At 38.8% G+C, this 14,277-nt stretch overlaps 1 protein-coding gene across 3 annotated transcripts in view; it reads left to right on the top strand.

Moving 5' to 3' along the window:
- Cdk19 (cyclin dependent kinase 19) overlaps window positions 1-14,277 on the top strand; it is a 106,939-nt gene that overhangs the window by 52,677 nt on the left and 39,985 nt on the right. For 2 of the 3 annotated variants that reach the window (XM_042684378.1, XM_042684430.1), the window contains 2 exons: window positions 4,485-4,595; window positions 8,923-9,063. In XM_042684378.1, coding sequence (XP_042540312.1) covers window positions 4,485-4,595; window positions 8,923-9,063 — 252 coding nt within the window. Of the gene's footprint in view, window positions 1-4,484; window positions 4,596-8,922; window positions 9,064-14,277 lie in introns of those variants that run through there. The other variant, XM_042684439.1, reaches the window with a different exon arrangement.

Genomic DNA, 14,277 nt, shown 5'->3' with positions numbered 1-14,277 from the left:
AGATGCGCTGGTCCTGGAGTTAAACTCTGGGCCTGGGCACTGTCCCTGAGCTTTATTACCCAAGGCTAGTACTCTACCATTTGAACCACAGCTCCATTTCTATGCTTTTGGAGGTTATTGGAGATAAGAGTTCAGGCTTCAAAGCTTAGTCCTCAGTTCTTAGATCTTCTTGAGTAGGATTACAAGGGTAAGGGTACCTTGCCCAGTGTCCTTTCTTCATAGAGCTTCTTTTGTTTCTTGTTTCAGAAGGGTTGACTATTGTCACAACAGCGAAATAATATAAAACCACTTCTTTGACCCCTTATTTCCCACAGCATTAACCATTAATGGTAGTCTAATTTTGTTGTAGTCTTTGATCTGCTTTCAGTTTAGTTAAAAAACATATTTAAGACTAAACAAGACAGAGATGATACTTATAGTGGCAATAACTCTTCTTTTTAAGTTTCCTAGAATATCTCAGTAGAATTTGACAAATCTAATAGGCATTTCTCTTAACACTTAAAATCATCTACTCTTGGGCTGGAAATGCGGCTTAGTGGTAAAGTGCTTGCCTACACGCGTGAAGTCCTTGGTTCAATTCCTCAGTACCACAAAACAGAAAAAGTCAGAAATGGCACTGTGGCTTAAATGGTAGAGTGCTAGCTTTGAGCAAATGAAGCTCAGGGACAGTGCCCAGGCCCTGAGTTCAAGCCCCATGACTGGACCAAAAAAGGAAAAAAAAATCTGTTCTGGCTGGTTTGCATAACAATATCTTCTCCTGGAAAATATACATTATATTTCTTTGAGCAGACATTCTGTGTGTTTTTGTTTTGTTTTGTTTTGTTTTTTCAGTCCTGGTCCTGGAACTTGAACTTAGAGCCTGAGCTCTATCCCTGAGCTTTTTTGCTCAAGGAGAGTACTAGGATTATGAGGGTGAACCACCACTGCCCAACCTGAACAGTTTTTGACTTCTGAGTTGTATCAGGACTTAAAAAGATAACTGAAAACAAAAAACAAAACAAAACAAAAGATAACTGAAAGAACTTGTTATTGAAATAGTCAATATGACTATATATTATCTACCTACCTATCTATGCATAATATAAGAGTTTATTTATTAAATTCCAAATGGACTGATACAAATAATCCACACTGGGATTTGGAAGAGTAAGGATCTTTATGAATGTAGGGCTTAATGAATGGAAAGGAACAAAGGAAGCAAAGTTAAAAAGAGACAAGCCTCTTATGGATGATTTAACTGCATAATATGCATGATTTGGTTGCCTTGTTATTAGAAACAAAAGCTTTTTTTTTTTTTTTTTTTTTGGGTCATGGGTCTTGAACTCTGGGCTTGGACACTGTCCCTTGTGCTCTTCAGCGCAAGGCCAGTGCACTGCCACTTGAGCTACAGTGCCACTTCCTTTTTTTTTTGGTGGTTTATTGGAGATAAGAGTCTCACTGAGTTTCCTGCCCGGGCTGGCTTTGAACATGATCCTTAGATCTTAGCCTCCTGAGTAGCTTGTATTACAGCGTGAGCCACCGGCGCCTGGCTAACAAAAGCTTTTTTAAACAGTTTTTTATTATTAGAAAGATGATGTAAGAGGGGTTACAGTTACATAAGTCAGGTATGAGTATATTTCTTTTTGGACAATGTCACCACTTCCCTTGCTCTCTCCAAGTCTTTCCCTACAGTTCCACCCCACAAGTTGTATAGTTGTATATTTGTATATTTATACTATATTTTCAACATAGTATCTAGTGAGTACCACTGCTACATTTGACAAGTCTTTTGATTTCATTTCCCTGTAGTCTTTAATTTTGTTCATTTTATTTATTGATTGAACTATTTTTCTAATCCTGATTCATCACTTAGTAATTTGCCTTGATCAAAGAGATTATTGGACAATAGATAAGAAAAACACATCCTTGATAAAATATATTCCTGGTTGGGAAAGTGGCTTAGTGGTAGAGTGCTTGCTAGCATGCATGAGGCCCTGGGTTTGATTCCTTAGTACCACATAAACAACAACAACAAAAAAACTTAAATATATATATTCCTATCAGGTATGGTGGTGCATACCTGTTTCCCAGCTATTCTGGTTCAAAGCCATCCTGAGCAGGATAGTTGTGAGACTCTTATCTCCAATTAACCACCAGAAAACTTGAAGTGGTGCTGTGGCTCAAGTAGTAGAGCACTATCCTTAAGCTTAAGAGCTCAGGAACAGTGCCTAGGCCCAGAGTTCAAGCCCCATGACCGACCAAACAACAACAACAACAACAACACCAAATACAACCAACAATTTGGCTGATACCTGCTTTAATTTGTCAGGTATGTTCTTTATTCTCTGTCCCTATGTGTTATTTTATTTAGTATTTTACAGCATTTTATTCACAACACTGTATGACCCATAGCACTGCTTTGCTTTTCTGGTTATGTGCCTGGTTAAATATTTCATCGTAAGATATTCAGAGCTGTATTTCTGCCTATTATATTAACCCAGCACTCTTATTTAGTAGAGTACTTGTTAATTAAAATAACAAAATCATTCATAGCAACCTTTGGAAAAAGGTCATTTGTGAAAGAGTGGTAAATTTTTACAATGTTACAGTCCATCTTTGGTATAGTTTGTGAGTTAAGAGCCAGTAATCAGTAGAATTAATTCGTTTGACAAGTAATTATTGAGTGCTTATAATTTTTTTATTTTTTATTTTATGTTTTGGGGACTTGAACTCAAGACCTGGGAACTATCCTGAGCTTCTTTTGCTCAAGGGACATTTGAGCACTCTACCACTTGAGCCAGTGCACCACTTCCAGTTTTTTGTTATGTGGTACCGAGGAATCGAACCCAGGGCTTCATGAATGCTAGGCAAGTACTCTACCACTAAGCCACATTCCAGCCCTGTACTACATACCATTTTAAACACTGGTGACATGACATAAAAGCAACAAAAAGCTTTGTCTCTATTGAGTTTATACATTAATATATAGAAAAAAGCCATTAAATAACAAACGTCATCATGTCTGTCCACGTGAGATATTTCTGTACAGTGACTGTTAAAGTGTAAGTTTTGAGAAAGGTTAAAAAAAATGAACCGACCTGATATTAGAACCTTTGAATTCAAAGGTGAATCCTTAGACAAAACTTATGGACAAAACTTATGTGTATTCAAATGCCTATGAAAATTGAGGGAAAATTAGCTTCCTCCATGGTGGGAGAAAGGAAGTTAATGAAACTCTATTGTACAGCCTAGAATTCATATGCCTATAGATAAGTGTTATTCTGCATCATCACATCACTGTGATGTAGCTTTAGAAACTAGCTTCTGTAGAATTAGAATTAGGTGACCAAAAGATCTTTTCTTAACAATGTGTTTTATTCTATTGAGGTAGAATTCTTTCTCCTGTATGAGTTGCTAGAAAGCTTTTGTTTTCCAAGCACTTTAGACTTGTAGATAGGAGATACAAAACTGGATTTGATAGTGGTAGTACTTGGTATAAAATAATCATGCTGGGTGCCAGTGGCTCATGCCTGTAATCCTAGCTACTCAGGAGGCTGAGATCTGAGATCTGCCAGCCTGGGTAGGAAAGTCTGTGAGAGACTCTTATCTCCAATTAGCCACTAGAAAACCAGAAATGATCCTGTGGTTCAAATAGTAGAGTGCTCACCTTGAGCTGAAGAGCTGAGGGACAGTGCCCAGGCCCAGAATTCAAGTCCCATGACCAACAAAATAAATAAATAAACAAACATATAAATAATCACGAAGAACTTATAGCTGGTAGGTCATTTTCAGGCAAAGTGCTGGGAGCATAGATGAACAGAAAAAGCTAACGTGCAAAATAAAACCAAAATGAGAGTTGAGAACTGGGAAAAATCTGTCATTGGAAATAGTTGGGTTTCTTGGGGGGGCATCTAGGATGTAGTTGAAAATTTCAGAGATGGCATTCAGATAATTAAAAAACAAACAAACAAACAAAAAACAGCATCTTCCTCATGTTACCAAGGCTTGCTTTGAACTCTTGGGCTTAAGTGGTCCTCCCACTTCAGTCTCTCCAATGACTTGGATGATAGACATGGCTCACCACATACAACTCAAGATCACGTGAGTTTTATATCACAGTGTAGGCACTCAAAGTATGCTTCACTTATTTAAGACTGTTAGGATGAGTAAGCAATTAATTTTTCTATGACTCATTGATTTCCTTAATATGTCTGTCTTTTCTGATGAATTGTGGGAATTGAAGACAAGTATTTTAGATGTAGTGGGAAAAATCAGATTTGGTATAGCCAAGAAGATCTATTTAAAATCTGAACCCCTTCTTTTTCTAGCTGTTTGTCTTTCAGTCAAGTTATTTTTATCATTTAGAACTGAGTACTGGTATTTTTTCTACTTCCTTGTGTTTTCTGAATTTTCAAAAATTTTATTTTGAAGTTTAAAAAAGACAATTTCTCCCACCCCACTTCTCACTAACAGAATGGTGATTCATCTGTTTCTCTTACATTCAGCTTTTGAGAGAATTGAAGCACCCTAATGTGATCGCATTGCAGAAGGTGTTCCTTTCTCACAGTGACAGGAAGGTGTGGCTGCTGTTTGATTATGCAGAACATGACTTGTGGGTAAGTCTAAAATCACTCACTAAGGATTATTTTATGTAAATGAGAAGCAAATACTTAAGTGATACATACTGCTAATATTCAGAAAGCAAGCATGTTGTTAATCATAATTCAAAATAAGCATGATAGATGGAAATGTTTATTTTAAATAAAGTAAAAGAATAATCGGAAATGTATTGAGAAGGGAGTACTTGTAATGTTCAGAAGCTTCACTTCAGAAAATTTTAATGAATGAGAAATTATATTTTATGCAAGTAATGATAGTTTACTATTATATATAGTGAAAAAATAGTTTCTTTTGTGATTTTTTTGTCATATATGTACTTCAATGTACAATGTGTAAAAATTCAACAGTGTAACTTCAGAGTAGGAATTGGAGGGAGGAATGTGGGAGATACAATCCAAAAGGGTGACTAATCAAGATGCATTGTACACCTAACCTGATTTATGGAATTGTAATTTCTTTGAACAACTGCTTAATAATAAAATTTAAAAAGACAAACTTCTTGCATTATTTTGCCATGTAAAACTGTGTCCACTGATTAGATTTTGCAGATTTTTAGGATGTTGTGTGAATATATGACCATAAGAAGAAAGAAAATCTAATTCCTAACTTTTAAAATGAGGATTTAGGCTGGGTGCTGGTGGCTCATACCTTAATCCTAGCTACTCAGGGGGCTGAGATCTGAGTATCACAGTCAAAGCCAGCCAAGTCAGGAAAGTCCATGAGACTCTTATCTCCAATTAACTACCAGAAAACTGGAAGTGGCACCGTGGCTCAAATAGTAGAATGCTTATAGCTCAGGGACAGTACCTAGGCTCAGAGTTTAAGCCCTACAACCAACCCCCTTTCCCTTCAAAAATTAGGATTCAGGCATAGGAAACCATTTTGAGTGTTAAAAGTTAAAAAAAAAAAAGCCCACAAATTTGGTAGTAAATTCAAATTATGGATAATTAAGATTTAATGTGGTATGAGTTTATATAAATTATAAATTTGTTTAGCAATAACTTTAACAGACTTAATAAAACCTGAAGAAACTTTCAGTTCAGACAAATGTTTGAACAGGGTTTTTAATGACCCTTAGTGTCCATATTGGCATTTTTTGGACCATGGGTGGAGTGGTTGGGGATGAAGGTAGAGAAGATAGAGGTTGAGTGACAAGTAGCATTTCTTCCTTTTTATTACAGTGTTTCTTTCTTTTTTTTTTTTTTTTTGTCAGTCGTGGGGCTTGAACTCTGGGCCTGGGCGCTGTCCTTGCGTTCTTGAGCTCAAGACAAGTGCTCTGCCACTTCAACTACAGCACCACTTCTGGTTTTCTTGAGGTTTATTGGAGATAAGAGTCTCACGGACTTTCCTGCCTGGGTTGGCTTTGAACCGTGATCATCAGATCTCAGCCTCCTGAGTAGCTAGGATTACAGGTGTGAGCCACAGGCGCCCGGCTTATTACAGTGTTTCTTTTCTTTCTTTTTTCTTTTTTTGGTGGTTGTGAGGCTTAAACTCAGTGCTTAGGCACTGTCCCTGAGCTTTTTTGCTCAAGACTGGCTCTCTACTACTTTGAGCCATAGCTCCACTTCCGGTTTTTGTGTAGTTAATTGGAGATAAGAGTTTTGGGGACTTTTCTGCCTGGGCTGGCTTTGAACTATGATCCTCAGATCTCAGCCTCCTGAGTAACTAGAATCACAATCCTGAGCCACAGGTATCCAGCTTGTGTTTTGTTTTCAATTAGCATAGATTAGTTATACAAGGAAGGGTTTCATTGTGACATTTTTCTTTCTTTCTTTTTTTTTTTTTTGGGTCCGGTCGTGGGGCCTGAACTCTGGGCCTGGGCGCTGTCCCTCAGCTCTTCAGCTCAAGGCTAGCACTCTACCACTTGAGCCATAGCACCACTTCCGGCTTTTTTCTTTTTGCTTATGTGGTGCTGAGGAATAGAACCCAGGGCCTTGAGCATGCAAGGCAGGCGCTCTACCACTGAGCCACCTTCCCAGCTCCGTGACATTTTTCATGCATGTATACAATGTGTCTTGCCAACTTCATTATTGCAATGTTTTAGTAAGCCACAAGAGAAAGTGGGTATAAAAATTTGAATGTGGTCTTTTAAAACATTTATTTCAGGGCTGGGAAGATGGCTCAAGGTCGAGTGCATGGCTTGTATGCATGAGGCCCTGGGTTCAATTCCTCAGCATCATATGATGATGTGGCACTGTGGCTCAAGTGGTAGAGCACTAGCCTTGAGTTGAAGAGCTGAGGGACAGTGCCCAGGCCCAGAGTTCAGGCCCCAGGACCAACAAAAAGAAAAAAAAAATTTTTTTTTTCATTTTTTTAAAATTTTTATTTATTTTTTATTGTGAAAATACTGTACAGAGGGGTTACAATTACATGGGCAAGATAATGAGTACATTTCTTATCAAGCATTGTAGCCTCATCCTTTGTTTCCCCTTCTCATCCGTTCCCATCCCCCCCACCCCAATTCTCCCCGCCCCCCCCCCCCCCAAAGTTGTAAAGTTCCTTTTCGACATAACTTGTACTTCTCATTATTGCAACGGGTCCACCTGTATCCTTATTTAAACGACTTTTTTTTCCCCTTCCCCTCCACAAATTATACTGATATCAAATACAGTGAAAGCGGGGGTTATACTGTGGGGAAGGGAAAAATATTTCAGTGGGATTAAATTCTCTATTTTCTTCCTTCTTCCTTTTTCTCTATTTTTTTCTTTTTGTTTTTGGGGTCCGGTTGTGGGGCCTGAACTCTGGGCTTGGGTGCTGTCCCTCAGCTCTTCAGCTCAAGGCTAGCACTCTACCACATGAGCCACAGCACCACTTCTGGCTTTTTTCTTTTTGCTTATGTGGTGCATGCCAAGGCAAGCACTCTACCACTGAGCCACCTTCCCAGCCCCTTTTTCTCTGTTTTGATTTCTTGATTTTTCTGTTTTGATTTACTGATTCCTAGAAATAAACCTTAACTCATTTTGTGCCAAAGAAACATGGAACTTAATAATTTTAATGTCCAAATAGTGATGTTATCCAAATGCACTAAATACTATTTATAGAAAACACAGTTAAACAAAATTCTGACGATAAAAAATTCTGTTAGTAGCAGAAATGACTTTTATATATATCTATATATGTTAAAAAACCTATAACCTATAACCTATATATATATATAGGTTAAAAAAATCTATATTTTTCAGTTGTGGGGCTTGAACTCTGGGCCTGGACTCTGTCTCTCAGCTCAAGGCTAGTACTCCACCACTTGAGCCACAGTGCCACTTCTGGTTTTCTGAGTGGGTTATTGGAGATAAGAGTCTCACAGACTTGGGCTGGGAAGGTGGTTCAGTGGTAGAGCGCTTGCCTTGCATGCCTGAGGCCCTGGGTTCGATTCCTCAGCACCACATAAGCAAAAAAGAAAAAAACCGGAAGTGGTGCTGTGGCTCAAGTGGTAGAGTGCTAGCCTTGAGCTGAAGAGCTGAGGGACAGCGCCCAGGCCCAGAGTTAAGGCCCCACGACCAGACCCCAGAAAAAAAGAGTCTCACAGACTTTCCTCCTTGGGCTGGCTTTGAATTGAGATTCTCAGATCTCAGCCTCCATGTGGTGGCATGAGCCACCACCAGCATGACTAATATATTCCTTTTTTTTTGTTGGTTGTGGGGCCTGAACTCTGGGCCTGGGCGCTGTCCCTCAGCTTTTCAGTGCTCTACCACTTGAGCCACAGAGCCACTTCCAGCTTTTTCTGCTTATGAGGTGCTGAGGAATTGAACCCAGGGCCTCATGAATGTGAAGCAAGCAACCTACCACTGAGCCACCTTCCCAGCCCATGACTAATATATTCTTAGGCAGGCATTTAAACCTGGACTCATTTTGTGTTTTGCTTCTATTTAATAACAATATTGTTTTAATAAATGTGGCTATTACAACCCTATATTAATATTGGTCACATTCACCTCCAAAATAGATAATTTTGGTTGACCTTATTCAAGCTATTTTCTTTGTGTCATTATTGGTCTTTAAAAATAGTTTTTTTTTTTTAATTTGTTTTTTGTCCATCATGGGGCTTGATATTCTGGGTTTGGGCACTGTCCCTGAACTTTTGTGCTCAAGGCTAGTGCTGTATCACTTTGAGCTACAGCTACACATCTGGTTTTCTGGTGGTTAAAGTCCAAGAGTGTCTTGGACTTTCCTGCCTGGGCTGGCTTTGAACTGTGATTCTCAGATCTTGACATTCTAAGTAGCTTAAAAATAGTTTTAAAATAGACCACTTACAGAATAGATTTTGTTCTATTGGCATCTTACAGAGATTATATTATTATAGTTTGCTTTATTTTTAATTTTTAGCATATTATTAAATTTCATCGTGCATCAAAAGCAAATAAAAAGCCCATGCAGTTGCCGAGATCTATGGTTAAATCCTTACTTTACCAGATTCTTGATGGTATCCATTACCTCCATGCAAATTGGGTGCTTCACAGAGACCTGGTAAGTGTGTTTCTTTATAATTCATCAGTGTTATTTGTTCTATTAAGAAAGTCTTTTCTTGGTACATTTGTTTAAGAAAAAAATAGAAAACTTGAAAATACACACAAGATGGGCTGGGAAGGTGGCTCAGTGGTAGAGCGCTTGCCTTGCATGCATGAGGCCCTGGGTTTGATTCCTCAGCACCACATAAGCAAAGAGAAAAAAGCCAGAAGTGGCGCTGTGGCTCAAGTGGTAGAGCGCTAGCCTTGAGCTGAAGAACTGAGGGACAGCGCCCAGGCCAGGCCCAGAGTTCAGGCCCCACGATCAAACCACCCCCCCCCCCCCCCCAAAAAAAAAGAAAATACACACAAGCAAGAAGAAGGGGTAAAAATTCCCTTTAGACATACAATCAACATTTGCCAGTTAACATTTGGTCTGTTATTACTCGATTATATTTATGCGTAGCTGTAATATGTCCATATTTTTGTGTTTTTTTTTTTTTTTTTTTTTTTCTGCTCTTTAGGCTTGAACTCTGGGCCTGGGCACTATCCCTGAGCTTCTTTGACTCAAGGCTAGCCACTTCCGGTTTTTTGTGTAGAGATAAGAATCTCATGGACTTTCTTGCCTGGACTGGCTTTAAACCGCAGTCCTCAGATCTCAGCTCCTGAGTAGCTAGGATTACAAGCGTGAACCACCAGCACCTGGCCAGTATGATTTTTAATAAATGATTAATGTATAATTTTAGTGGAGTAGTTGCTATGTAAAGCAAGTCCATATAATTTTCATTCTTTTTATTCTTTCTCATCTTCAGTAAAAATATTAACAATTTAAAACTTAATAGCTGGGTACTGGTAGCTCATGCTTGTAATCCTAGCTTCTAAGGAGGCTGAGATCCGATGATAGTGCTTCAAAAACCTGCCCAGATAGGAAAGTCTGTGAAGCTCTTACCTACAATTAACAAGCAAGAAGCCAGAAGTGGAAGTATGAGTCAAGTGGTAGAGATCTAGCCTTTAATGAAAAAACTAAGGATCAATGCTCAGGCTCTGAGTTTAAGCCCCAGTACTGGCAAAAAAAGGGAAAAAAAATAAAAGTAAAACCTGAGTATTTGTGTTTTTCTTGTTAAGACTTAGGCTGAAAGAATGCCATTATACCTGGTGGAAAGAATGTTGTCACCAGGTATAATGGCATTCTTTCAGCCTAAGTCTTAACAGAGCCTAAGCTCTTTCCCTCTCCTCTTTCTCCCTTTCCTTTCCTTTGGCTTAAAGTCAGGGCCTGGCTGTTTCTAAGGAGCTATAGCTTCACTTTCATCTTTTTAGTGCTTTATTAGAGATAGAAGTCACAATCATTCCTGCCTGGCTGGCTTTGGACTGCAATCCTCAGATCTCAGCCTCCTGAGTAGTTAGGATTATAGAAGTGAGTCATTGGTATGGTGTTCTGCTTGATTTTACTTCTTACTTATTAAACCTATAATAAATTTGTTAATATCAAATATTATGCTTGGTGTTCATCTTTACATTGTTGTCATTTTAGTTGATATTGATGAGAGCTTTTTGAGGAGACAAGACTATTCTTGTGAGTTGGATATTTTATCCTACTACCACACAAGTGATTTCATGATCATGTATTGTTTAGGTTTTTGAGAAATTTTGGGATATGGTAGTATAAGTCTAGGTAGATTCTAGTCTTTCAAGAGAATTATTTATTACAGATAAGCTAAATACATAAAGATATCTGGTTAGTTGTGGCATTACATTGAGGGCAAATGATAGGGGCCACAAATAGTACAATTGTCATTTTAACAGAAACAATTTACTGTATCATTTTTACCTTTAAGGTTTTCAAGACTTTTATCTAACCATCTTTCTTTCTTTTCTTTTTCTTTTTTTTTTTGTCGATGATGGGGCTTGAACTCTGGGCCTGGACGCTGTCCCTCAGCTCTTTAGCTCAAGATTAGCGCTCTACCACTTGAGCCACAGTGCCACTTCCAGCTTTTTTCTGCTTATGTGGTGCTGAGGAATCGAACCCAGGGCCTCATGCATGCAAGGCAAGCACTCTACCACTGAGCCACCTTCCCAGCCTACCACCTTACTCTTGTGTTTTGTTTTGTTTTTGGGTCCAGTTGTGGGGCCTGAACTCTGGGCCTGGGCGCTGTCCCTCAGCTCTTCAGCTCAAGGCTAGCGCTCTACCACTTGAGCCACAGCGCCACTTCCGGCTTTTTTCTTTTTGCTTATGTGGTGCTGAGGAATTGAACCCAGGGCCTCAGGCATGCAAGGCAAGCACTCTACCACTGAGTCACCTTCATAGCCCGACCACCTTACTCTTAAACATGCTTTAAAATTGTTCTTAGGAATCTGAGGTTATTTTAAATCAATATTAGAGATGGGGTTTAGATGTTAATTTGCTGTACAATATATGAGTTATATTTCTAAGGTTATAATCACGTTTGAATCATTAACAAGAATCTTTTGTTGAGGATTAAGGGCTCTTATTTCCTAGTGGTAAATTTTGTTCTAAACAGAGTATTTTTAATATGTTTGTGAAGTTGTCATCTGACTGTCCACTGATAAAATTCAGTAGGACCAGGACTCAGTTTTCTCCTATCTGAATTAGCTACTGCTTTAGTGTCTTTTCTTTTGGTTCTGGTATTGTCTCTTCCTCTCACCTAGAAATTTCTTACCTATTTGCAGACCCTTCATTGCCCTCCAACTTCAAAGGTTACCACATTCTTTCAGTGCCATGTCTAAACTATTTTCTCTGAACATGTTCTCTATTTCCATGCCTATTGTTTCTTTCTAGTTTATGCCATTTTTGCTTTTCTTGTATTATGTACTAGTCTGTTAATTTGTCTCCTTGCTGATAATCTCTTTTCTTTCATTCCACAGTAGATCTGCTATCTGTTTATTTACTTAGTCTTTTTTTTGTCTCTGTATTTGATATTATGTTCTGAACTCGGTCTTATCCTTCTAGGCAGGGAATCTACCATTTGTGCCACTCCATCAGCCATTTTTGCTTTATTTTTCAGGTAGGGTCTTGATTTTTTTTTTGCTCCAGGCTAGCTTCAGAATGCTGTCTGCCTCCCTTCTATACCTTCTAGATTCCTGGGATCATGGTTGAAATGTGGTCTTGCTAAGTTTTTCCCTTGTGTTTCCTTGAACCATGATTCTCCTGATCTCTGTCTCCGAATACCTAGGATTATAGACATGAACCACCATACCAAACCTGAAATAGGTTGTCATTGACAAACTAAAGCTCTAGTTTATTTGGCTTTCAGAGTCTTATCACATAGAGCCCCAGCTGCTGAATTTGTCTCCATACTATCATCTTTCACCTACATTCTACTATCAAACTATTGAGTATTCCCCATATACTCATGAGATTTCATACCTCCAGTGGCTTTTTTTTTTGGGGGGGGGGGTCTGGTCGTGGGGCCTGAACTCTGGGCCTGGGCGCTGTCCCTCAGCTCTTCAGCTCAAGGCTAGCACTCTACCACTTGAGCCACAGCGCCACTTCCAGCTTTTTTCTTTTTGCTTATGTGGTGCTGAGGAATTGAACCCAGGGCCTCATGCATGCAAGACAAGCACTCTACCACTGAGCCACCTTCCCAGCCCCTCCAGTGGCTTTTATTTACCATTTTACAACTTTTTTGTTCTTGCCTCCATATATTCAAATGCTATCTGTCTTTCAGAGCCCAGCACAAATGTTAAAACTTATCCTCATATCCATCTCTACTTAGAAATAATCTCCCATTGTTACTGGATCCTGATATAGTTAATCTTTATTTGTTTATAATATTTATCTCTGAATATTGTAGTAATTGTTACAGGTGTCTAGAATATCTCCTATATTGTAAACTTCTTGAGGAGGGCAGGGTTGGTGTATTGAATGTACTTCTGACATGCCTAGTGCTAGTTTATATTTTACCCATGCATTTATTGAATGTGTCTGCTGTTTAAGTAAGTAACTCTGGGATAACTTACCTAGTTCTTTTCACTAATCAGGGGTTTTGATAGCTGCATCATATTTTCATGCTTTGCCAAAGTATTTTCAGTAGTTATAAACTCTGTGCTTTGCAGATATATTCTGTAACAGATAAAGAAACATGTGTAAAAGATAAATATAGCATTAAAATGAGATAATACAAATATTGAAAATGATTTTTAGTGAACTTATGAGTAAAAGTTGCTGCTTTAGTCAATGAATCAAAGGATATAGTGTGTTTTTTTGTTTTGTTTTGTTTTTGTCGGTCATGGGACTTGAACTCAAGGCCTGGGTGCTGACCATGAGCTCTTTTCCTCCAGGCTAGTGCTCTACCACTTTGAGCCACGGTACCACTTCTGGTTATCTGAAGGTTAATTGAAGAGTCTCATGGACTTTCTTAACCTGGGTTGGCTTTGAACCATGATCTTCAGATCTCAGTCTCCTAAGTAGCTAGGATTATAGGCATGAGCTTCCATTGCCCAGCTTTGGATATAGTTTTTTTGGTTGTTGTTGTTACTGTTGGTTGTGGAGCTTGAACTCAGGGCGTAGGCTTTGTCCCTGAGCTCTTTCCCTCAAGGCTAGTGCTCTACCACATTGAGCCACAGTGCCACCTATGCATTTTGAGTTGTTAATTGGAGATAAGAGTCTCAGGGGAACTTTTTTGGCCTGGCTGACTTTGAACCATAGTTCTTAGATCTCAGCCTTCTGAGTAGCTAGGATTACAAGTGTCAGTCACTGGTGGCTGGCTGAATATAATTTTTCATGCTTTATCTTTTACAGATATTTAAATATGTTCACTATCTCTAAATAAGCATTTGATATGAAAAACCTGAAAAAGCCACACAAGTAGAGTGTTAAATATAAATTTACAATATAATAACCAAGAAATTTCAAAAGTGAATAAAAACCAAAGTTTGAGCTGAGTGCTGGTGCTCATGCCTGTAATCCTAGCTACCTCAGGAGGCTGAGATCTAATGATCATGTTGGTGAGACTCTTATTTCTGATTAAACACACACACACACACACACACACAAACACACACACACACACATACACACACACACACACCCCAGAAGTGGACCTGTGGCTCAAATGGTAGAGCGCTAGCATTGAGCAAAAAAAGCTAAGGGACAGCACCTAGGCGCTGAGGTAAAGCTCCAGCACTGGCACAAACAAACAAAAACAGTGTTTGGGGTTTTATACCACAAAAAATTTGATGATTTTCATTATGATTGATGTCATATCTAGAATGACAT

This window comes from Dipodomys spectabilis, unplaced genomic scaffold, assembly GCF_019054845.1.
Source record: "Dipodomys spectabilis isolate Male_0828 unplaced genomic scaffold, ASM1905484v1 ptg000001l, whole genome shotgun sequence".
In the NCBI taxonomy this organism is placed as follows: Eukaryota; Metazoa; Chordata; class Mammalia; order Rodentia; family Heteromyidae; genus Dipodomys; species Dipodomys spectabilis.
This window is presented reverse-complemented; position numbering and strand designations above follow the sequence as displayed.